Source organism: Lates calcarifer, linkage group LG15 (genome assembly GCF_001640805.2).
Source record: "Lates calcarifer isolate ASB-BC8 linkage group LG15, TLL_Latcal_v3, whole genome shotgun sequence".
Taxonomy (NCBI): Eukaryota; Metazoa; Chordata; class Actinopteri; family Centropomidae; genus Lates; species Lates calcarifer.
This window is the reverse complement of record NC_066847.1, coordinates 22,030,720-22,054,147: the sequence shown is the minus strand read 5'-3', so window position 1 is coordinate 22,054,147 and position 23,428 is coordinate 22,030,720. Positions and strand designations below refer to the sequence as shown.

At 41.2% G+C, this 23,428-nt stretch overlaps 2 protein-coding genes across 3 annotated transcripts; both read left to right on the top strand.

Moving 5' to 3' along the window:
- The first annotated feature begins 79 nt into the window (after window positions 1–79).
- On the top strand, window positions 80–15,642 carry ankrd28b (ankyrin repeat domain 28b). 2 transcript variants are annotated; one of them, XM_018688373.2, is made up of 28 exons: window positions 80–250; window positions 4,663–4,746; window positions 5,314–5,392; window positions 5,918–5,988; window positions 6,077–6,277; window positions 7,801–7,888; window positions 8,361–8,503; window positions 8,695–8,907; window positions 9,131–9,209; window positions 9,318–9,432; window positions 9,616–9,698; window positions 9,909–9,972; window positions 10,103–10,171; window positions 10,269–10,409; window positions 10,607–10,718; window positions 10,834–10,860; window positions 10,998–11,072; window positions 11,161–11,362; window positions 11,472–11,559; window positions 11,642–11,759; window positions 12,115–12,334; window positions 12,660–12,747; window positions 12,842–12,925; window positions 13,047–13,192; window positions 13,296–13,378; window positions 13,543–13,625; window positions 13,803–13,894; window positions 13,980–15,642. In XM_018688373.2, exons 1-28 carry the CDS (start codon window positions 224–226, stop codon window positions 14,261–14,263), a joined length of 3,159 nt encoding a protein of 1,052 aa, XP_018543889.1. In that variant the 5' UTR covers window positions 80–223; the 3' UTR covers window positions 14,264–15,642. The 2 variants fall into 2 exon arrangements, with proteins under 2 accessions (XP_018543889.1, XP_018543883.1); XM_018688367.2 differs by lacking the exon at window positions 80–250 and adding an exon at window positions 3,969–4,585.
- A 1,264-nt stretch (window positions 15,643–16,906) lies between these two features.
- hacl1 (2-hydroxyacyl-CoA lyase 1) lies at window positions 16,907–22,790 on the top strand. Its single transcript, XM_018688451.2, has 17 exons — window positions 16,907–17,082; window positions 17,325–17,429; window positions 17,517–17,557; window positions 17,667–17,747; window positions 17,878–17,950; window positions 18,026–18,103; window positions 18,236–18,330; window positions 18,436–18,548; window positions 18,690–18,825; window positions 19,396–19,501; window positions 19,762–19,845; window positions 19,973–20,074; window positions 20,173–20,327; window positions 20,859–21,017; window positions 21,109–21,216; window positions 21,308–21,494; window positions 22,542–22,790. Exons 1-17 carry the CDS (start codon window positions 17,032–17,034, stop codon window positions 22,572–22,574), a joined length of 1,707 nt encoding a protein of 568 aa, XP_018543967.1. The 5' UTR covers window positions 16,907–17,031; the 3' UTR covers window positions 22,575–22,790.
- Window positions 22,791–23,428: the final 638 nt, after the last annotated feature.

Below are 23,428 nucleotides of genomic sequence, written 5' to 3'. Positions count from 1 at the left end.
CTTCACTCTGGGAGGTGAAGCATGGTGGCGGCAATGTTATGGAGTTTCCGCTACTCCTCTGCTTTCATGCCATAGGTTCAGGAGCTAGCTAGAGAGCTAAGTTAGCGTCACGCTAGGCCTCCAGCGGACCAGCGGGAGAGCTACGGAGATCAAACACTGCTATTCGGAAGGAGACAAATATCCATTTATGAATCTGCATGAGAACAGTTAAAATCTCAGAAATATGGTGGTTCTCAAAATTCGAGACCAGGTAAGTGATCGTTGTGTCAAAAGCTGACCTAAGTTTAAGATAATGTTGGCTGGCTAATGTTAGCTAGCTGCCCCGATTTCAACACTCGCCAGCGGAATGTAATTCGAGTCTCTCCAGCTATTCTCCGAAACGGAAGCGTTTCCTAAAGCCTTCCACGGGAAGCTACATATTAAATTGTCACTTGTGTGGTGAAAGTTAGGGACGATACTGTCGGCTGAATCACATATGGAGGCACGTTTTTTGGCGATCACAAGAGGCATCACATTTAACACTGAGACACATGCTCAAGCGGTTATTGAGTTGTAACCAGCTAATGATCCTGTGTTTATCTCCAGCAATTAGCCAGAGCCAGCGCGAAATGCCACTAGCTGCTCAGATGGGAAATGACTTGATAGCATATTGTGACAAAACGACACAAAACTGGGCTTGAGTTGTCGCTTCCAAGTGATCCAGTGATATAATAATAGCCACTAGATCTCTGTAATGTTGTACGAGATGATGTACCATAACAACCAAAGCGATTTGTTGATTGTGACGTTACTGTGACAACTGGACATTAGTGACATATATGTGTTAACTATCTCAGCTGGTGAGGTGTGATGATAGCTGTAAAATTACATAAAATGTAAACACGTAAAGAATGAATTAGCTTTTAAGCAGAGGTTCACTAAATAAATTTGAGTCTGGTTTGAATACTATGGAAGTGGGGATCTGTCAGAGGATGTATGCCCTGATCAGTTTAGCGATTGTCTTAATGTTTTTTTTTTTAAGTTTATAACAGATAAGTTATGTCCTTGATCACAAGCCTTTTGTGCTTATCCCCTTGTACATACTTCAAATAACTAAACCGTCTCTATGGGCTGTTCAGGAAGTAGTTGCCTACCAAAATATATTTATATCTGCTATTTAAATGGTGTACATGCAAGTTAACTGCTGTGTAATGGTTATAATAATAATCTATGAGATGATTGGCAGTGTGACAGTATCAGACATGTGTCCTCTAACTATATTAAACACTTGCCACCTACTTGAGAAAACGAGAATAGCTTTCTGTTATCATTTAAGGACTGTGTTTTGTACATGCCTGCTATTCTTGTAACATATGTATGTGCATGTGTCTTTCATTGTGTGTGTGCTTGAATGATCGTGTGCCTGGGCTCCTGTGAGCCGGTGGAGTTGCCAAAGAGCTGTCTCCATGGTGATGGTATTAACTAGGCTGGCTTGTATGAGGAGATGAGGTGCACAGTCGTGCAGCTAGAGAAGCATAGAAAATCTCCTACACCAAGCGTGCAGGACTGGAGAACTGAAAACAACAAAATGCAGATTTGTCCTTCCTTGTCACTGTGGGGGATATTCAGAAATTGTCAAAATGAAACAGTGTAAGAGGCACAAGTGCCTGCTTGTTACTCTGAATTTATCCTCGGTAACTCTAACCTCCATTGCACCCTGCAGATATTCATGGGCATTATAACAAGTGAATGAAAGGATTGTCTTATGTTTTTTAAAAAGGGACTGTAAGCTACTTGCTCCCTGGTTGGTAATGGCAGTCTTTGTGCAGTCGTTGTTTATTTTAAGTCCTTATTGCGCATCAATCCGATTGCTGAAATGCTTCATGTGGTTCAAATTGGTATGATGGCAAAGCATAGCTTGTCCTGTTGGTTTCAACTTCAACTTCAAAGGGAACAATCTCACTCATGTCACCATGTATGTTAAAACTACAGTACCATTTTCCACAACAAACTGTTCACAATGTCTTTTATTTTAACAGTAGTGCTTACAAGTCTTGCAGCAGAATAGCTGATATAGTCCATGCAGGATATACATTACAATTTATTTCATGTCAGCTATACATAAAAGTGTTTGGTACCACGCTTGACTTTTGAGTATCATTTGAATGGCTCTGGATAACCCTGTGGTTGTGAGCCACTGAAAGACATTGGGAAGCTGCTCAGAAAGACGAGTTGGATCCAAACATAGCCAGTTCTGTTTGATATAGTTTATACAGTGTGTGGTTCAAACTGTGCAGTGTAAACTAGATGTCTTTTGTACATGATGTACTATAAGCTCCATGGCTGCACATTAGCTAATTAACTTGCTGGGTGGCCTGGTGGGTTAAATGAAGGATGGGATCTTAATGAACAAATGTATTTTGCGTTCTCAATCATTCTAAATGTATGCAGGAAGAAATCCAACCTATGGAAATGATTGCACACAGAGAGATGTACTGTTCAAATTAAAGATTTCCCTCCTTAGCCCTTTCCATCCAATGTGTGTCAATGGCACATAAAGGCAATATGAAATAATTCAGGTTTTCATATTAGCCACACATTACAGCAGGTGATTTTAAATCCTGCTGGCTCTTGGCACTTGGCAGCCACCTGCCCCTTTATCTTACGTTTTGTTTTGGATACATGAGTGCACATTGCTCATTCAAAGGTTATGGTTGCTCACATGTAATGGAAGTGCTGTGCCAGACAATATTTCACCTGACTCAGAACATTTAAGTATCACCGAATTTCACAGCTGTTACTTCTGGAAACAACTCCTAGCTGTGGATGCTGCTGTAAACCCACCACAGTGGCTCAGTTTGTTTTTTAGAAAGTCGACTAAAGTCAAGAAAGGGTTAAGTTTTTTTGGAAGCCAGGAATGTTCCATCGGGGTCTTTCATGGGTAACCAGTTGCAGCCTCTGGAAAGGATCCCCTGCCCTCACTGTTCTCCCCATCCATGCCAGCCTCCTCCCACAGGCAGTGGAAAACTGCCTGATCAAACACTCTCTGCTGGTGTTATGGTGGATCAGATAGGGGAGCGCAGCAATGTTGAGCAGGCCAACATAAGGCATGAAGGTCCATTAGCACACTTAATTATACAGTTTGTGACTGTTGATAGGGGCATTGATTTCAGCAGCATTGTTTCTGAATTAATTTATTAAGTCATAGAGATGTCACAATGGTCAATAAAAAAAACACACACAAAAAATTCAGATTGAAAAAAGCTGTGGGTACTGGCTTATTAGAATGAAAGCGCACATAAGTGGTGACGATCTGATCTTCAGTGAGTTTGGTATTTTATGAAGGACCAAGCCGTTCAGCATTAAAGATGAAATAGTAATGCTCTATTGACTCTCTTTGGGACGGTTGATGGTGTGGCAAAACCATGCTTCACCAATTAGTGAGTGATGAGTTGTTGACTTGTTTTGTTTTTACAGTCCAGATGTTTGCAGTCACAGCTGCAGTTTAATATTGACATTGTCACTTGTCATTATTCTTACACTGACTGCTGTTTAGTAGTTGTAGGTGGCCACATGGATTAAATGTTGTTGGACGCTGTCGCATTTTAAAGTCTGAGTTGTGTCAGAGCATTAGCCTCTCAGTTCCAACTCACTCTTAAGGGACATTGCGGGTGTTGTGAGAGAGCCTTGTCTTACAGGAAGTATTGGTAAAAAGCTGCAACAGTGTCACAATGAATAACTTGTAAATATTTCCTTAAATCTTTATGGTTTCAGTTAGATGTCTTAAAAGCACAGTTACTCTTGGCAGATTTTTTTTTTCAATTAGGCACATGTATGAATGTGCAAAATGGAAGTAAGGAAAATATAATGGTATATTTGTTTAAAATACACAGCAGTGCTTTCCTTGTGTATACGCCCCCAAGAAGGGTGGGGCCAGCTAAACTACTTTTACTACTTTTGTAAGAAGCCAGGTCAGGAATAGCATGATCTTTAAGAGTCAGACTTCACAAAGAACTTTCTCCTGTAACTTCAGTTTTATTTTGGAAACTTTGTTTGATTTTTATCATCTTTGCTACCTGCTGTAATGGCGAATGAGATCAGCTGGGGATAGTTTTGTCTTCTTTCCCTCCTGTTTTGTTTTTTTTTTTTTTTTGTCTCTGTTGAAGATGTACAGTCACAGGAAGCAAGTCATGTTAAAGTTTAAATTCTATCTGGAGAAAAAGTGAAGACGGACAGCTCATCGGTCGTGTGGAGCACATGGCTGGACTTGTATTCGTTCAGAGATTGTGGTATTCCTCTCTGTGGCATGGTGTGGATATGGTTTTCCGGCCTGACAGCAGACTGCCAACACAGAGTAGAATTAGAAAGTGGCTGCTCAGCATTTGTCAGTATCGATCCTGACAGTCTGCCTCCATCATCCCCTGATTTGTGCAGTCATCGTTTTGTTAAAATGCCTCAGTCTCTGCTTCTTTAAACAAGAATATTTATGGACTTTCTTAAACAGTGTGAACATGATTGTATAATCTCAGAGCAAATGAGTCGCGTGTGCATTGTGGTGCTTGATGACGAGGATCCAGAAGTCTCTGTAAGGTCTAAGGTCTCCAAGGTCTGAGGGGTTATTGTTTTCTCAATTTTTAACTCCACTGTTGGTGTTTCAAGTCTAATGCAATCTTTCTTTTACAGCCTGCTTTGCTGAAAGCTATTTTCAATGTGGACCCAGATGAAGTACGCTCACTCATATTCAAAAAAGAGGATGTGAATGCACAGGTAATCCCAACAGATTCTCACTAACTCTACACCTGTTTCCTCTTATTATTGTTATAACTTTTTTAAAAAATCCCAACAACACTAAATTTAAAACCTCTGGTGTATAATTGTCCTTGAAAGGCTGCATACAGCTCCTTCAATTAACAGTTGCCGAGCACAAAACAGCACATGGTTGGATTTTACAGTTCCCACTGCATGATCTGGCTCTGCTTACTTTATTGCATTCCTCACAATTACTACTTTGGTGGGGGTGTTTGTTTCAAAATAAGGCTGGTTTGTACTTGCTTATGTTTCTTGGTAAGGCTTTTCAAGTTATTGTATTTATGTTTAACCCACTTTTTGCCATGAATGGTGACCGTGTGCCTGTCAGCATTTAATGGCTGTTTCTCCTTCCTACCATTGTAATGTTACAAACAGTAAAGATAAGGTGTGGTTTAAATCCTGCAAACAGATCAGGACCATGTTTGCCTGTATAAAGTAGAGAAAGAGTACAAGGGCGAGGTGTAAGTGGAAGTTGTTTTGTGTCTTTTTAATCACTTTATTGTTTTTCTGTTCGCGTTCTTACAGGACAATGAGAAGCGAACTCCACTGCATGCTGCTGCCTATCTTGGAGATGCAGAAATCATAGAGCTGCTGATTCTTTCAGGTATATTTTTCAACGGGGAGGATTTATGTAAACAGGCTATTTAAGTCAGATACTACCATATAGTTGAAATTATATAATTGGTGTCAGACTGATGACATTTACATCCACTTAAACCTTAGAGAATCATTTTGGGCAAAGTCATCATCACCTTTGCACTCCTTGTCATACATGGACGTCCTGACATACTGGTTTCTCTTTCCTGGGTATTGAAGGGAGTGGTGAATGATCAGCAATTTTTTCCTGTTTGAGAGCATAATGACTTACGGTATTTCAAATGTGGCACTCAGTAGAATATTTTTATGCTTATGTGGCCAGATGGTGCATCTGTATTCAATATTGTGGAATAGCTCTTTGTGCAGCCTTTGCAGCCTGCTCTTTTCTTCTGCTCATTTCAGGTGAAAATGTTACAGAACAGGACTGTTTAACTGTCAAAAAGGCCTCAGTCATTTTGTTGATGTGTTACATTAGATGCCATGTAAATATATGACCTTGAATGTCTGATAACCAGTGTCCTCTGACTCGTAGGTGCCAGGGTAAATGCCAAAGATAACAAGTGGCTCACTCCTCTGCACCGGGCCGTGGCCTCCTGCAGTGAGGTATGTGAATGTTTCTTTTATCCTCTGTCACACATTTGTTTTACAAATCCAAGCAGTGCACACCTACATGTGTGATGACTTCTTGCAGGAGGCCGTCCAGGTTTTGCTGAAACACTCTGCGGACGTAAATGCCCGAGACAAGAACTGGCAGACGCCGCTTCACATCGCCGCAGCCAATAAGGCTGTCCGCTGCGCCGAAGCCCTCGTCCCACTGCTCAGCAATGTGAATGTGTCAGACAGAGCAGGCCGGACCGCGCTGCACCATGCAGCATTCAGTGGTCATCTAGAGGTAGAATTGAGCCCTAAAGTATTATTTGACTCATCTGTGGCCAGTACTCTAAGAAGAGCTTTAATGCATTTTAGTATTGATTTAGTTGCACCTTAATGGAAAGATATGCCAGGACATTTGAATATTAGTTGCCTTAAGAAACAGAACTTGTACTAACTTATAGGGTCGGCGCTGACTGTGCGGCTGCTCAGTCTCTCTTGTTTGTTTTTAAAACTATAATCACTGCTCATATTGACAGCATGTACCACATATATAAAGTTTTTAGAGCTGAATCATCACACCAGGCTTGATGTCGGGTGTTACCTTGCTGTTAGTATGAGCTCCTGGTCTTCTCATTTTACTGAAAGGAAGTGTTTCTGCTTACCTCATAAATGTGTAAATACAGCAGGCATTGTGCCAGGTACTATACTGAACAGCTAAACAATGGCTATTTAAGAAATGTGAGATGAAACAGCCAACATCCCTGTACAATTTTAACTGTCATAACTGCAGCAATAAGTTAGAGAAGCATGTAGTCAGCTGTTCCTCTTCCTGTTAGCAATTGGTGTCTCTCTTTGTTTATCTGAGGCAAACTTTCTAAGTTCGTGCAACTTGTAGCAAAAAATATTTTCAACAGCAAATTAAGCTGTTTGTATCCGCAGTGCTTGGCATATGCTGTGGCCCAGTCTGACAAGTTTTACATTCCTTTTTAAACAAATGGCTAAGCTGAGCCTTTGCTGTATTAGTGTATAGTAAAATCTTGGTTGGGGCAGGGTGATAATAATCCCTTTTGATCTGGGAGTCCGTTGCACAAATCCAAACACCAGGACAAACTGGAGAAGCCGCAGCTCAACAAACAATGAACCAGTCAAAGCTTGTCTAGAAAATGACAGATTTTCAGATAATTATTTTTTCCCCCACACGGCTACAAACTGACACTGCGGGCTGTCAGTTATAAATTGTGGTTAAGGACACTGCATGTAGAGACAGTGTTTGCCCAATCACATGCTTGCATGCAAATGACTTATTGCAATTGCACAGTATACTCATATGCAAAGTAGTTATGTTAAAGATGGAAACGTCTTACCTAATCGTCTTTTCATGCAAGTCAATGCATTAAGAGAACCTTTTGGTTTTGTAGTATTCCAGGACAGTGCACAACAAATACTAAGGAGACGTTTATGTTTAGTGTCATGACATAACCTATGCATATGCTCCAACATACAGTAGGTACCCTATGAAAATTGACAGTCTGCTCCTAATGTCTTCTTGTTCTGTTGGTTTACATTTACTAAGTAAACGCAAGTTTTGCCTTGTGGAGGCTCTTGTAATTCGAGAGCTGAAATTGAAGTTGTACAGATGTATGTGGTGTAGACCAGAGGATCAGTCCATCAGCCCCAGTATTAAGGTATTAAACACCATGTATACACAGTGGTTACACGACCACACTGACTCAAAGGCAGTAGAATTGTAGCGCTGTTCAGGTTGCATCTTCCCTTGACATCTTTCCCAATTGCTCTTTTTCCCTCCGTTGCTGCTGTTAGATGGTGAGGCTCTTGCTCTCCAGAGGAGCAAACATCAATGCCTTTGACAAGAAAGACCGCCGCGCAATCCACTGGGCAGCCTACATGGGTAATAAATCAACTACATGGATTTTTACATCACACAATTTCCTATGTAACTTGAGGAGTTCCTCTCTTCAATGAAAGTCTTCAGGATATAATTGGAAAAAGAATAATATCTTCTTTTTCATCATTTTTTCATTATTTTTTTCACATATTTTAATTTTAGTTTAAGGCCCTTTAGAAAAATAGGTTGTATTGTTGCATAAAACATACAGAAGTTTACATATAAAGATATGATTGCATCCAACAAATTATATGAGGAAAGGATCTTTTTAGAAATGGTTTGCATCAACGTCAGCCTTCAAAAAAAAATGTAGCACTCAACCTTGGAACTGTCATTGTGCTATGTTGTCTGTACTGTGAAAATACAGTCTGCTGCAAGAATGTTGCCCATTGCAGCCGAACACGACTATGTGAAATATTTGATAATATCTTGATAGCATATTCATGTAATTAAATCCTTCTCTTTTTGTCTTCAGGGCACATAGAAGTGGTGAAGCTACTGGCATCTCATGGAGCCGAGGTGGCCTGTAAAGATAAGAAATCTTACACTCCCCTACATGCGGCAGCCTCCAGTGGAATGATTAGTGTTGTCAAATACCTCCTGGACTTGGGGGTGGATGTAAGTTCCACCCACAGATTTATTGTCATTACACTGTGGACACTGCTCGGTCCTATGATCTGATCAGAAGAGATATGTTTTGAATAACCACTCAACAGATTTCCTTATTTTGTGCTGAAAGAATAACAGTCCTATGTGAGTGGAGTACAATTTTGTCTTGATGGCTCCTTTCTGTTTATCTTGCCATATAGATCAATGAGCCCAATGCGTATGGCAACACACCCCTCCACGTGGCCTGCTACAACGGGCAGGACGTAGTCGTGAATGAGCTCATTGAATGTGGCGCTAACGTCAACCAGGTGAACGAGAAGGGTTTTGCTCCTCTCCATTTCACCGCCGCCTCACGCCATGGGGCGCTCTGCTTGGAGCTCCTAGTGTGCAACGGGGCGGATGTCAACATCAAGGTGAGTAAGAGCCAGAATGTCTCCTCCTGCTGTTTCAACATTGATTACTTGGTAAAGGGTTGCTCAATGTGGTCTAAAAAAACTGTTGCTCAATAACTGAAATTTCAGATATATTGTTTTATTATAAAGAGGTCATGCGTGTTGCTTTTGTGTGAAGTGTTTATTTCTACAGTTGATAGAGTTTAGAAATGTTGTGACCCCGCCCGTTTCTTTTTGACTCCAGAGTAAAGATGGGAAGACTCCCCTCCACATGACAGCCATCCATGGGAGGTTTTCTAGGTCTCAAGCAATCATTGAAAATGGTGAGCTCCTCTAAAAATTCAGCCTCCTTCACTTTATTTCCCAGTAAAACTAAAACTGCTTCTTAGTGTAAGTGCTCACTAAGTGCTTGCTTTGTTTTTCTTCCGGAGGTGCTGAGATTGACTGTGAAGATAAAAACGGAAATACACCACTGCACATCGCAGCCCGATATGGACACGAGCTCCTAATCAACACCCTCATCACCAACAGAGCTGACACGGCTAAGTAAGTGAGACTGTTTGCTGCATTTTCAGCAACTATTACCAACTTTATACACTGTGAAAGAGCTGCATGCCGACACCTATCGACTGTTATGAAAATGATATGATAGAAAGTTCCTACTCTTAATTTAGCACCAGTGATATTTGGGTGATACTGGCTTAATCAACAAGATTGTGTCTTTTTCAGACGAGGGGTTCACGGTATGTTCCCACTACATTTGGCTGCTCTCAGTGGATTCTCTGATTGTTGCCGAAAGCTCCTGTCTTCAGGTGAGCAACTCATTATTCATTTTGTGTGGCTGCCCACTGTACAAAATTACACCAGTCTTGAATTGTTCTGATATTGTAGTTTAATTAGTCGAAAAAAAGTTTTTTGCTTTGTTATCTAAAATTTGAACACTGTAAAATGTCTATACTGTAAAATACACAGTAAGCAGTACATGTCGGATCTTGATCATAATCCTTTACTCCCTTGGTCAGGCTTTGATATTGATACTCCTGATGACTTTGGAAGGACCTGTTTACATGCTGCAGCTGCTGGAGGGTGAGTACAGGACAGCTGAACAGTATGTTTACCATTAAGTGTAAGTGTGCAAATAGAGTTCATGAGCTGAAACAAAAAGATCACTATAATTTTCAGCTCACCATTTTATAAATCTCTCTAACCCCCTCAGAAACCTGGAATGTCTCAATCTCCTCCTGAACACGGGGGCAGACTTTAATAGGAAGGACAGCTTTGGCAGGTTTGTAGCATTCACTGGTGGATTTGGATCAAGAGTTCCTGCTCTGGCATTTTCAGTCAAATTTGAACAGTGAGCTGAGCCGTGTTTGCTTTTCCAGGACCCCCCTGCACTATGCTGCTGCCAACTGTAACTACCAGTGCCTATTTGCTCTGGTGGGCTCTGGGGCCAGCGTCAACGACCTAGATGAACGGGGCTGCACTCCTCTCCACTATGCCGCTGCCTCCGACACAGATGGAAAGTCAGTAATACCTCGTAAAATAAATTCAGTTTTTTGGGTTTTGTTTTTTTTAAAGGCAGGCAGTGGCTGTGTGTGAGAGCCAGGGTTACATTTGAAGGTTTTGTGGATGAAAGCTCACTTGCATTATCGGTTATGCTAAGTAACAGTTCAAAGAAGATCTTGTTTCCCTGACGACAGCCTCTTTGTTGTGCATGCAGGTGCCTGGAATACTTACTGCGAAATGATGCAAATCCAGGGATCCGGGACAATCAGGGCTACAACGCTGTGCATTACGCCTCAGCGTACGGACATCGCCTCTGTCTGGAGCTGGTGAGAACTTCACTCTAGAATACACAACAAATGACAATCAGCGTCTCCGAAATTGTGCATTGCTATATTATTGTAACATTTAATGCACTGCCGCTTCCCCCACTCTCTTTTACAGATTGCAAGTGAAACACCTCTAGATGTGGTGAGTAGAATTTGTATTTGTCTTCCTCGTGTACGTTTGGGGTTTTTCATGTATAAAGTCGGCCTGCAAGTCAGGTAGATCTGAGTACAGTAATTGTATCCGACGCAGCCTCTAACTTGTGTATTTGGTTTGTTCAGCTAATGGAAACCTCAGGGACAGACATCCTGAATGACTCCGATGTCAGAGCTCCCGTCAGCCCCTTGCACCTTGCAGTAAGTACTGTGTATTATCCTTGTAATGGCGTTGTCATCAGTCTCAGTTTATTCACATTAGCTCAATCATGGTAAATTAATCTTTCAGGCGTACCACGGTCACCACCATGCTATGGAGGTTCTGGTGCAGTCTCTGCTGGATCTTGATGTGAGGAACAGTCAAGGACGCACGCCTCTTGACTTGGCTGCTTTTAAGGGTCATGTAGAGTGTGTGGATGTGCTAATCAACCAGGGAGCCTCCATCCTTGTCAAAGACTTCACCTTGAAGCGAACACCTATCCACGCTGCAGGTATGGACCTGGAGTTTGTGGCTCATGAATTTGAATACATTTGACCTTTCAGGCCCAAATACAATACAATGAGTGATGCTGTTGATGGGTTTTCATAATTTCCCTGCAGCTACCAATGGTCATTCAGAATGTTTGCGTTTGCTGATTGGAAATGCTGATCTTCAAAGTGCAGTAGATATTCAAGATGGGAATGGACAGTAAGTAAAGTTTGTTTAGGATTTTTTTCCCCCCACTTATGTTCTAAAGTAATTGCTGATATTATTGTCTTTCATCTCATAGAACCCCTCTGATGCTGTCGGTCCTGAGCGGACACACAGATTGTGTGTATTCTCTGTTAAATAAGGGAGCCAGTGTAGAAGCCAAAGACAAGTGGGGCAGGACGGCCCTTCATAGAGGAGTAAGGACTTGTCACTTTTCTTACATATGCTGTACTTGGTACTGTTGATGTTGTGGTAGAGTTTTCTATGTTGATACTCTAACTTTGCTGCCAGCACCAAACTTAATACATACGGATGTGGTGTGTATTGTGCAGCTTTTGTGTGATGCAATAGCCTGAATTTTTAAAGTACTAGTCATCACAGTCACAATTAGGCTTTCAATCTGGGTGGAGCAGCACCACAATGAAAGCATAAGCACAAACTCACTGTCTTTGCCTTTGGAAGGAACCAACTTAAAAACACTTATCAGCTCTTATCATTCAAGGTGTAATCAATCATTATCATCATTAATAAAAAACTGGTTTCTGCTCTCAGGCAGTGACCGGACATGAGGAATGTGTGGAGGCCTTGCTTCAGCACAGCGCCAACTTCCTGGTGCGAGACTGTAAAGGGCGTACGCCGGTCCACCTGGCAGCAGCATGTGGACACACTGGGGTACTGGGAGGCCTGCTGCATGCTGCCCAATCAGTGGAAACACTCCCTGTCTTAACAGACAACCAAGGCTACACCCCACTGCACTGGGCCTGCTACAATGGTACAGAGATGAGGCTTTGAAGACCTCTTAGAAGGCTATAAATCTAAGTTATAGAAATGTTTAGTACTGAATGCTCTTAAATATAGGCATGCTGCCAAGACAGTAAATTTGAGCACTTAAGCAAGTGTAGATTAAAAAAAGCATGCACATTTCATTTGTAATGTTTCATGCTTGTTCTTTATGTTATTCTTTCATGCAATTTCTTTTTGCACCCGAGTTTAAAATTTGACATGTTAATAAGGAAAAATATTTAAGAGAGCCCTGATTGCGAGCACTCAGAGATGAAGGCTGATACAGCAAATGCTTTCTGCATTCTTTCCTGCAGGTCACGATACATGTGTGGAGGTTTTGCTGGAACAAGAGGTTTTTCACAAGGCCGAAGGCAATTCTTTCAGCCCCCTCCATTGTGCTGTGTAAGATCCTCTGCTGTCCTCTGTTTGGATCAGTGTATGCAAGGACAGGACTTTTTTTAATAGATGAAATAAATGGCTCTTTTCTCTTCTCTAGGATCCATGACAACGAAGGTGCAGCTGAGATGCTGATAGACACTCTGGGCCCTGCCATTGTCAATACCAAAGACAGTAAAAACAGGTACGCATGCTCATAGAAAGCAAAGTACAACAAGAATTCCAGCCTTGATAGTTTTGTAACTCCTGATGCTGGGCACCTTGTCCAAATTAAAATGAGCCTTGTTCTGATGTGATTTGTGCAGGACCCCCCTGCATGCAGCAGCCTTCACTGACCATGTGGAGTGTCTCCAGCTGCTGCTGAGCCACAACGCTCAAGTCAATAGTGTTGATGCCGCAGGGAAGACCCCACTCATGATGGCTGCTGAGAACGGCCAGACTAACGCTGTCGGTACGAATGCTCCTCTGCTTTAACCACCGCTACTGAATTGATAAACAATGCTGCATTGAATTAATTTTAAAATTCCGCTGTACCCTCTCACCCTCACCGTTAGAACTGCTGGTGAGCAGTGCAAAAGCAGATCTCACTCTGCAGGATGCTGTGAAGAACACTGCACTTCATCTGGCCTGCAGTAAGGTGTGTATTACCATATGGTGGCACTGTTCATGCATTCTACAGCAGCAAATGTACAGTCTGTTCCCTCAAGTGTGCGTTGAACTACAGTGTGTATTTACCATGCATTTCTAAGCTACTGTGCATGGTAGTTTGGATATTCACTGTTTTTTATCTGTTTTGTGCAGGGACATGAAACCAGTGCCTTGTTGATATTGGAGAAGATTACAGACAGAAACCTCATAAATGCCACAAACGCCGCCTTACAGACGTATGTATCGCTTGTATCATATTAGTGTTTTGTGTCTTGCTGCTTCCGAGTGATGAAATGGGGTTGTAGTGTTTGTAGATAACTGTAGGGATTTGAATTATTAATGTAGAGATAGAGAGCAAATTGAAAAATATTGACTTGCCCGTCAACACGTCTGTGTTGTATCCTTGTTTTAAGGCCTCTACACGTGGCTGCAAGAAATGGTTTGACTGTGGTGGTGCAAGAGCTGCTTGCAAAAGGAGCCAGTGTACTTGCAGTTGATGAAAACGGTAAATATACAATGAAACTTTTCTTTTATTATATAGAATCACCTATATATGTAATAATAACCCTGGTGCACTGTCATTGTTTCAGGTTACACACCCGCCTTGGCTTGTGCCCCCAACAAAGATGTGGCAGACTGCCTAGCCCTCATCCTGGCCACCATGATGCCTGTGTCCCCCTGCACCCCGGCACCCACCCTCCCCTTCAGTGCCATTAACCACTACACCACCAGCCCCTCCAAGAGCGTCACCTTCGACAGCCTGCCTGTGCTGCGCGGTGAGCACAGCTCCTACTGCAGCTTCAACAACATCAGCCATCACGAGGGCTTCTACAAGGACGAGGAACTCAACGACTCGGATTCAGAGACGTACTGAGGGAGAGGAGAGGGGAGCGATAGATGCATAAACACACACACACACACTGTGTCTTAAAAAAAATCACCCACCGCCAGCTTGGGAGGGCAGACGAAGAGAAAAGCCCCCACAGGAGCCTTAAGAGTCCCCCACCCCCACCCCCACCCAGGCCCAACCATCACCACTAAGAAGAGCAAGAGAGGGAGGAGGTGCAGCAGGCTGGCCCACACTCCTCCCGACCTTATCCAGCACCAGGTGTCCTTCCAGCTGATACTGGACCTCAGTAACCGCTGCTTTACCAACACTGACTTCTTGAGTGCTAAAAACTGTACTTGTTGGGCAGACGGCGACCTTTGTACGGCAATAACGTGCTGAAGAGGGGATGGTAGCACTTCAGAGAGCTTAACCGACAGGGACCAAAAGACATGGATGCATTTTAACCCAATTTTAGCTGTGTAAATGAGAATGAGAATTTTTGAGTTTATTGGTTAGCAAAGGGGGTGGGGGGGGCAGTTTTCATTTTTGAAATTTTTGTGAGGAGTGAAAGAAGGTTGAAATCCACACACTACATTTGTCAGAATGCGCTTGTCCTTCAAATCTGTAAGTCATACAGGGGGAAAATCATTTATTTTTTGAGATCAAAATTTTAATATACCCATGTTCATGTCTTAAACTCCTTATACTCTAGAGGGAAAAAAAATAATTTTCTGACCTGAATAATCTAAAAAAAAAAAAAAACATTTGATATGTGCACCAGGTTATTTTTAAGTTGATCAACCTTACCTTTGTATATTGACCTGTCCATTGCGGTTTAGTCTTTCAAGAATAAATTATTTGTGTACTTTTGGTTCCTATTTATGTGTTCATTTTGTGCCTTCATTAGTTACTGAGAAAAAGATGGGGTTTGTAGAGGCAGCTGTGAAAGTACAGTGACGCACACTAGGTAAGTAATGAAACAATTGTAAGAAGCACTGATCCAACACTGAGGTATGTGAGGCTAAGCTTTGTGAAGAGAAACACTGTAAACCAATGATAGGACAGCGTTTGATTTTCTTCTGTTTGAATGATATTTTTTGCTCTTATATTAGTCAATGTTTGTTGACAGGTTTTGCTTGCTTTAACTTCAAAAAAATGAAACCACTTGATCCTACCATGATTCAAAAGTCCCTTTTTTCTGTCTGTTGAAAAATCCTTTTAACTGGAAATATGTACAATACATTTGCTAGCTTCATTAGAATGGAAAAGATTTTTTTCTTTTCCTTGCTTTTTCTTGAAGAGGGATGAAACTAGCATGTATATAGAAATTATGACTGTGAATTCAAAGCTCCAATGAATTCTTTCAGTACTGAGATTGCTGTATATTTTATGAGTAATAAAGAAATGAGTTATTTAATAATGAACATGAGTCTTTATGGAGTATTGCCTTTTAATTCTGATAAATACATGGCACAAGTGAAGCAGCTTGAGAGTCATTTTGCACAGAAGACATTTTGTCACAGCAGGAGAATGACAAGTATAAATAATGATAGATGGCTGAACTCTGTTTTGCTGCTTCAGTTTTTGTGACACTACATGGACAGAGCAGTAGTTAATGTTACTAGTAGCACCTGTGCTTTTCCTATTATGACAAGGCAGGATATCTGCTGTAAAAATGGTCCATCAAATAGTCAACAATAGTGTACATCTCATTCTTAGGCAGTCATTTGACTAAACTATAATAATAATGTTCCATTTTATATTTGCGGGGGAATGCTGAAACATTTTAAAACATTTCTAATGGTATCTTGAATGATATTTAGCAATTTTTCAATATTCTTTATAGTTTAGTTTGAATGTGTATTTTTATTTTTGTAAATTCTATGCCCTGTTTGTAGCTTTGTTTAGGGCACATCCTGTAAAGGAGATAGTAGATTTATAATCTTAGTTATTAGTCATTACTATTAATTCATGTGAGTCTGTGATAAGTGAAACACTGAAGAGCATTCTTTCAAAACAGAAACGATTTAAACACAATGATTGAGAGCTATTTAAACCATAGCATGTAACTCTAATCCATCCAAACCATCATTTAAATGTAATTTGTATTTTTAGTAAGTTAGTATTAGTTCATTGGATATTTTGAATATACAATTAATATCGTATATTAAATCTAGAGCAATTAATCGATTAGTTGATCAACAGAAAATTTAAAAGATTTTGATAATTGTGACTTTTTTAAGAAAACATGACAACAACAACAACAACAACAACCCCACACACTTAAATTGTAAATATTATTGTATTACTGTACAAAATGAGACATTTGAAAACTTCACTCTGGATTGAAAGAAATTGTTATGGATACAACTAATTAATCAAAAAAAATATAATTCAGTGGTGAATCGATAATGAAAAAAATCTTGTTGTTACAGCAGAATAAAGGTTAAGTAATACAACGGATTCCGTGCATTTTCCTTAAACCCTTTATTTTATTAGTTTGACTTCTTTACTTTAAAATGATGTGTAAACGGTATGCGTTGAGTTCAACTGTCGACACTCTCGGGTAGGTAGCGCCACACCAAGTGAGCCTATAAATTAATGAGTATTAGTCTTCTGATGATGTCACATTCACTGGCTCTCGTGATTGGCTTAGAAGTCGGAAGTGATAGAACCGGGGTGGGTTTAGGGGGCAGATAGCGGATGGTAACAAACAACCAATAAGAGTCAGTAGCTGCTCATGTAGTTAGTTTCTGGCTGTCTGGCCCTTTTACTTGTTGCTTACAAGTACACAGCAGTGCCTCTGGAGAGCCATGGACGAAGCGACAGGAGCTCAGCTCATTGCTGAGTCTCTAAAGGCTCAGGTAAGGCCGTTAAAACACTGCGAAGATTTATGAAGCGTCTTACCTGCACTTACCAGCTGTGTCTTCATTGTAACCATGTATCGACTGCCAGAAATGTGTCAAAGGTCATGTGCCGCGCTGTGTATTTGAATAAACTTTTAATACAACAAAATGCTGTTAGTTGCTGTTTACAATCACTTCTCGTCATAAAACTCGTACATTTCAGTGTCGAGTTTGTTAAGAGGTATTTTGTCTCCCTGCAGAAAGTGGAATACATGTTTGGGATAGTTGGTGTTCCTGTCATTGAAGTGGCCATGGCTGCTCAGGCTGCAGGGATCAAATATGTGGGAATGCGCAACGAACAAGCGGTAAAACACTTATTAATCTACTACGCAGCTGTTTGCCTACATTTGTAATGCATTATTTTTACAGTATTAAAATGTGTTACACAACAGGCATGCTACGCAGCCTCTGCCGTTGGATACCTTACTGGGAGGTAAGACACTGACTTACTGAGCAGAATGATACCAGCAGCTGGGAGACGAGGCCTGTTTCAGTTTGTATCTTACATGTTGTTGCTGTCTCCTGTGGTTATCTGTATCCAGACCAGGTGCCTGCCTGGTGGTGTCTGGACCTGGACTGATCCATGCTCTGGGTGGAATGGCCAACGCTAACATGAACTGCTGGTATAACTCTATAACAAACCAATGTTGGTTTTTTTTTTTGTCATTTTTGTTTTTTATGTTTATAGTTTTACAGTTGCATCTGTGGACCCTTGGCCACATAATTTAAAAAGTGCATGTCACCTGTGCACAGGCCTGTGGTTGTTATTGGAGGGTCCTCGGATCGAAACCAGGAAACAGCAGGGGCGTTTCAGGAGTTCCCTCAGGTAAAGCACACCTTCACATAGATTTCCGCCTGTTGACGCTTCATTAAACTAACACGGTTTTTAATTTGTTGTCAGGTGGAAGCATGTCGCCTTTATAGCAAGTTCTCTGCCAGACCCAGCAGCCTGGAAGCCATCCCCTCAGTGATAGAGAAGGTAACATCTCAGCCCAATAATACACCATCTGTCTTTTTCCTTTAACACATCCCAGTGATTTACCTAACAGACAAAATTAGACCTATGTGCAGTTTGATGACTTAGAGTTTCATTGTATTTGGTTGCTCGTAGGCAGTTCGCACAAGCATGTATGGGCGTCCAGGTGCTTGTTACGTGGACATTGCAGGGGACATGGTCAATGCTAAAGTGGACAGGAGCCAAGTCAGGTTTGCCGTCATTTACAGGTTTTATAGATAGTTTTTTTTTCTGTGTAGTATCACCTATGTGGTTACAAGTGTAAAGACAGTGAGAGAAGTGTGTTTCTCCTGCAGAGTTGTGTCCTGTTGCCCACCTCCGCCTGTGAGTTTGGCTGACCACGGTGCAATCACTGAGGCCATTTCTGTCTTGAAAGCAGCTAAAAGACCCTTAGTCATCATTGGCAAAGGTAACATCAAAAGAAACATTTGCAGTATCTCTTGGAATTATCCCACTGAATAAGCTGGAAACCCAGACTTTCCTCCATTACTGGTGAATCAGAGTGTCACTCAGTAAGTCATGGTGATGTGAGTATTGTTATGCATAACAGGAGCAGCCTGTGGCCGAGCAGAAATTGCTCTCAGGCAGTTTGTGGAAACGAGCTGTTTGCCATTCCTGCCCACCCCAATGGGGAAAGGGTTGCTGCCTGATGATCACCCCAACTGTGTGGCTGCTGCCCGCTCAAGGTGGGACACCCTTTCATTACAAGAATGTGCAGGAATAACAAATGACATTAGTACCTTAGCCAAAAAGTGGCTGATTAAATACAGTTTTATCTCTGATGTTAAAATGAATGAAAAACATTCTGTATTTCCATGGCTTATGAACAAACTGGATTCTGTGTTTAATTAGATTATCTATATTACATTACATTACATTCACTTTGCAGACACTTGTGTCCAAAGTGACTTACAGTAAGTACATTCAAGGTCACATACATAATTACATAACAGACACTTCTATATAAATACCCTACAACAAAATCTACAAAATACACACTACACACAAGGGTATTATGTCTTCTACAATGAAATACGTCAAGGAGAATTCCATCTGTGTCATGTAGATGTGACAACTTATTTAATTACTGCTACAGGCAGAGAGAAAGATTAGCTCTGATGGCCACAGAAGAAAGAAATCTGTCAAGTTTTGTATAAGATCATTGTACATGGTATTCATTTTGTTCTATCTCTGACCATCTTGCCTCCGCTGTTGCTCCACCACCTCCTCCTCCACTTTACATTTCTGTGGCCAAGAGCTCTTCTCCAGGCTGATGTTGTGCTTCTGCTCGGAGCCAGGCTCAACTGGATTCTGCATTTTGGTCTGCCACCCAGATTTGACCCTGATGTCAAAGTCATCCAGGTATATAAATAAGTCAGATGTCTTTGATTCCTGTAAAATCAGTGCTGCCTTTGAGACCATGAAACATTATGTTGGGATACCTCACTGCTGTAAAGCTAATGGAGAATTTAATTTCCAATTTCATGGTTGCTGCGGATGCTTAAATATTGTCATGACAGTGCGGTTTATGCATTCCTTTGGCTATATCTCCTCCACTGTGTTTCACTGTCACTGCAAATGTTGTGCAATAATAACATAATATGATTCTGCTCTGTATGTAGGTTGACCTTTGTGCTGAGGAGATGGGGAACAATGTGAGGCCTGCTGTTGCTCTCCTGGGAGACATCAATGCTATTGTTACACAGGTATATTAACTGCATCTCAGTCTGCACACAAACTTACATCTTTGTTGTGTCTCTCTCTTTGTGGAATTGTCATAAAATCCTGAGAACAGTTATGTCTTTGATTCATCTTTTTTTTTTTCTCCTTCAGCTCCTGACGTGCGTCCGTAAAGATGGCTGGAAATATCCCTCTGACACAGAGTGGTGGAACACACTAAAAGACAAAATTGCTGCAAATGCAAAAATATCAAAGGTGGGTTTAGACTCATGTATTTCATATACTTTATTTAGGTGTAGTATTGTTATTATTAATAAAGTTTCACAAGATTTTTGCCCTGTGTCTCTCCACAGGCACTTGCTCTGCAGTCAACATTGCCCATGAACTACTACACAGTGTTTCACCATGTCTCCCAGCTGCTGCCACATGACTGCATAATTGTCAGCGAGGGGGCAAACACCATGGACATAGGACGCACTATGTTGAACAACTACCTACCTCGACACAGGCAAGGCAGTCTCAGTGAAGCAGAGGTTGAAGACACACTTATCAGTTGTCTTAAGCGTTCGCTGCAGTTCAGTCTTTATGTTCTGAAAAACAACTGTACACAAAAATGCATGTTCTAGAGGGGGGTCATTAGAAAGGAGTGTGAAATAACAGAGGTCTCATACAATTTTCATATAGGGGACAGGAGTGTCCCCTTAAGGGCCAAATTATCATGTTCCAACACCATGCAAATGATGAGTGACCCAAACTTATTGTGTGTAATGTTAAAGCCTCTCCAAAACTTCTCCTATGGCAGGTAACTGCCACCTGCGAATTTATGCAGGTATGGTATTATCAGAGGTGTTCAAAAGACCTTCTTCAGGTAGCTGTGACCATTCTGACATGACCAGTAGCGCTTACATGTTCCTTATAAGTAGTTTACTCAAAACACAGAAAATGCACATTTGCACACTTGTGTAGCGTTTGACCGAAGCAAGTCTTTAAGTCTGCACATTTTTGTAGCCTGTGATTAGCTAATCCTGATGATGTCTAGGTTGGACGCCGGCACATTTGGAACAATGGGAGTAGGCCTTGGTTTTGCAATAGCTGCAGCTGCTGTAGAGAAGAGCGAGAATAAAGGCCAAAGGGTTGTCTGTGTGGAAGGAGACAGTGCCTTTGGATTTTCTGGCATGGAGGTTGAAACTATGTGCAGGTAAGTTTGTTTCCTCCCTTTCTCCACCATATATTCAGTTTCACATTTTGTAGCATGACTGAATTTCACAATCTTCTTGTTTCTTTAATAGGTATAACTTACCTGTGGTCATTATTGTTGTCAATAATAATGGTATATACAGCGGAGTGGATCCTGAGACGTGGAAAGAAATGGCAAAAATGGGAGACCTGACCTCTGTGTGAGTCAAGTCATCATAATGCAGTACATTCACTGTGGTAGTTTCCTCTGATGTAATCAAAGGTAGCTTATGTTATCACGTTGCTTGTCAGAGCCCCTCCTGTGACCCTCCTACCTGAGGCACGCTACGATGAGATTATGACAGCGTTTGGGGGTCGAGGCTTCTTGGTTAGGACGGTGGAGGAGCTACGCAGCGCCTTACAGCTCAGCTTGAGTGACTGGGAGAAACCGAGTCTCCTCAACGTGCTCATCGACCCATCCTCCGACAGAAAACAGCAGGTAACTGCCACCGTTAGGTATTACACAGCATGCGTGTTGAGTCATCTCAGTCATCCTGAGCAGCATATGTCAAAAATAAAAGAAAACGCCCCGGAGTTATGTCATGAAGTTGAATTTACGTTGTTCATCTGAATGGCTTCTTCAGCTGTGATGAACAGGCAGGAGATCTTTAGCATCTGTCCTGTGGAAATGCCACGCCCCCTGGTGGTTGAGGATGTAATTGAGGCTGCATTGTCACTTCTCAGCTACTTAAAACACTGTTGTAATATCATTCTCCAAAATGGTCAATGATGGCAAATGAGCACCTCAGACATGTGACCATAGGCTGCAAATTGGGAGCGATGGATATTTGGATTCAGGCCTTGTTTCATTTTTCCTTGAGGTGAAACAGACAGAAGATGTACAATGATGAATGACGTCAACAGTCGCAGCTGTAAATCCAAGAGTGATTAAAGGCAGCAGCGTTTCAGGTTTGTGATCAGCGCAGAGGAACAAACAGCTCGGTGTTTGCTTGTCTCGTCCTCATAGGGCTACGTGACTGGCATGCCTTACTGAACAGTAATCCATATGCTCCAGGTGCACCGCAGAACTGTTGTATTCCACTCACAATCCCTCCACCTCACACCAAACTGACCTTTCTATTTCAGGGTCCCCATAATTAGAAAGCACGGGCCTCTGTGTTTATGTTGAATGTATCCACGCAACCCTTCGCAGACATGTTTGAAGGTTGTATTGAGGACTGTATCCATGGTGCCGAACTCCATGTGTGTGCACTCTGTGGCCGGGAGAAAGATTTGTCCCCCCCATTTGAAGTGTGCTGCCGTCACTCTTTGTCTCCTGACTGTTATACTTTTCTGTCATGTTTAAAGCTGACTCGTAGATAATGGATGAAAACAAATGATTCTTTGTTCCTGCACAACTGAATTTCTGAATTTGGTCAAATGGATTCCAGGATCCATCTAAGCCACAAAAGGTCCTTTACATTCTGTATAATGGCTCTTCCATCTATGGAGGTCTAATATAATCCTCTGTTGTCTGTACTTGCAGGAGTTTCCTTGGCTCACACGCTCCAACTTATAGCCTTGAAGAGAGATGTGCCTCCTTCTTCGTCCAATACATTATCAGAACAGCGGTGACAGTTTTCCCCAGGAAACTCAAACCTGGAAAATATAAGGCTGTTTTTGTTTTTTTTGTGATTGTTTCCATGAAATAACTAAATATTTTTATTGATTCTTACTACACAGTAGTGTTAAAATACTAAAAAAATACCACAATAAAACTTTTTTACACACTTTATTACTTTATGTCAAATCAGTAATTTATTTCTCCTGCATATAGGTGAAACTGTTAGTAACTCTTGGCCTATAAAATGTAAAAAAAAAACATGAAAAATAGCTTCACAATTACCTAAAGCCCAATGTGACATCTTAAAATGACTCGTGTCCAACAAATAGACCATAACTATTAAAAAGATATGTCCTCACTTCTGAGAAGTTAGACACAGATTATTTGTCATTTTAGCATAAAAAATGACTTATGAATAAAAGATCATCAAAATAGTTGTCAGTAGTTAATCATTTTTCTGTCAATCCACTTATTGATAAATCAACTAATCAAATCCACTCCCCTCCCACATATTAAATCTAGTAGGCAGAGTGATTGAACAGACTGTGTTTGGCTTATTCAACCTGTTTCAAAGGATCCAGTGCAAACACAAATGCAAATGCTGGGAAACTGAAAATTTTCAGCCTGGTGCTGAAATTCATTTCTTTTCAGGTTTGTAAATTTGCATATGCATTTACATAAATTTACACCCTCCTTTAACTTCACACATCATCAGGGACTTTTTTAAACAAATGGATGAAGGAGCTTACGTATATTTCATCTTAGTTTATATCAAGTTGCAGTACTTACTCAGTCTCTTGTAATCTTGA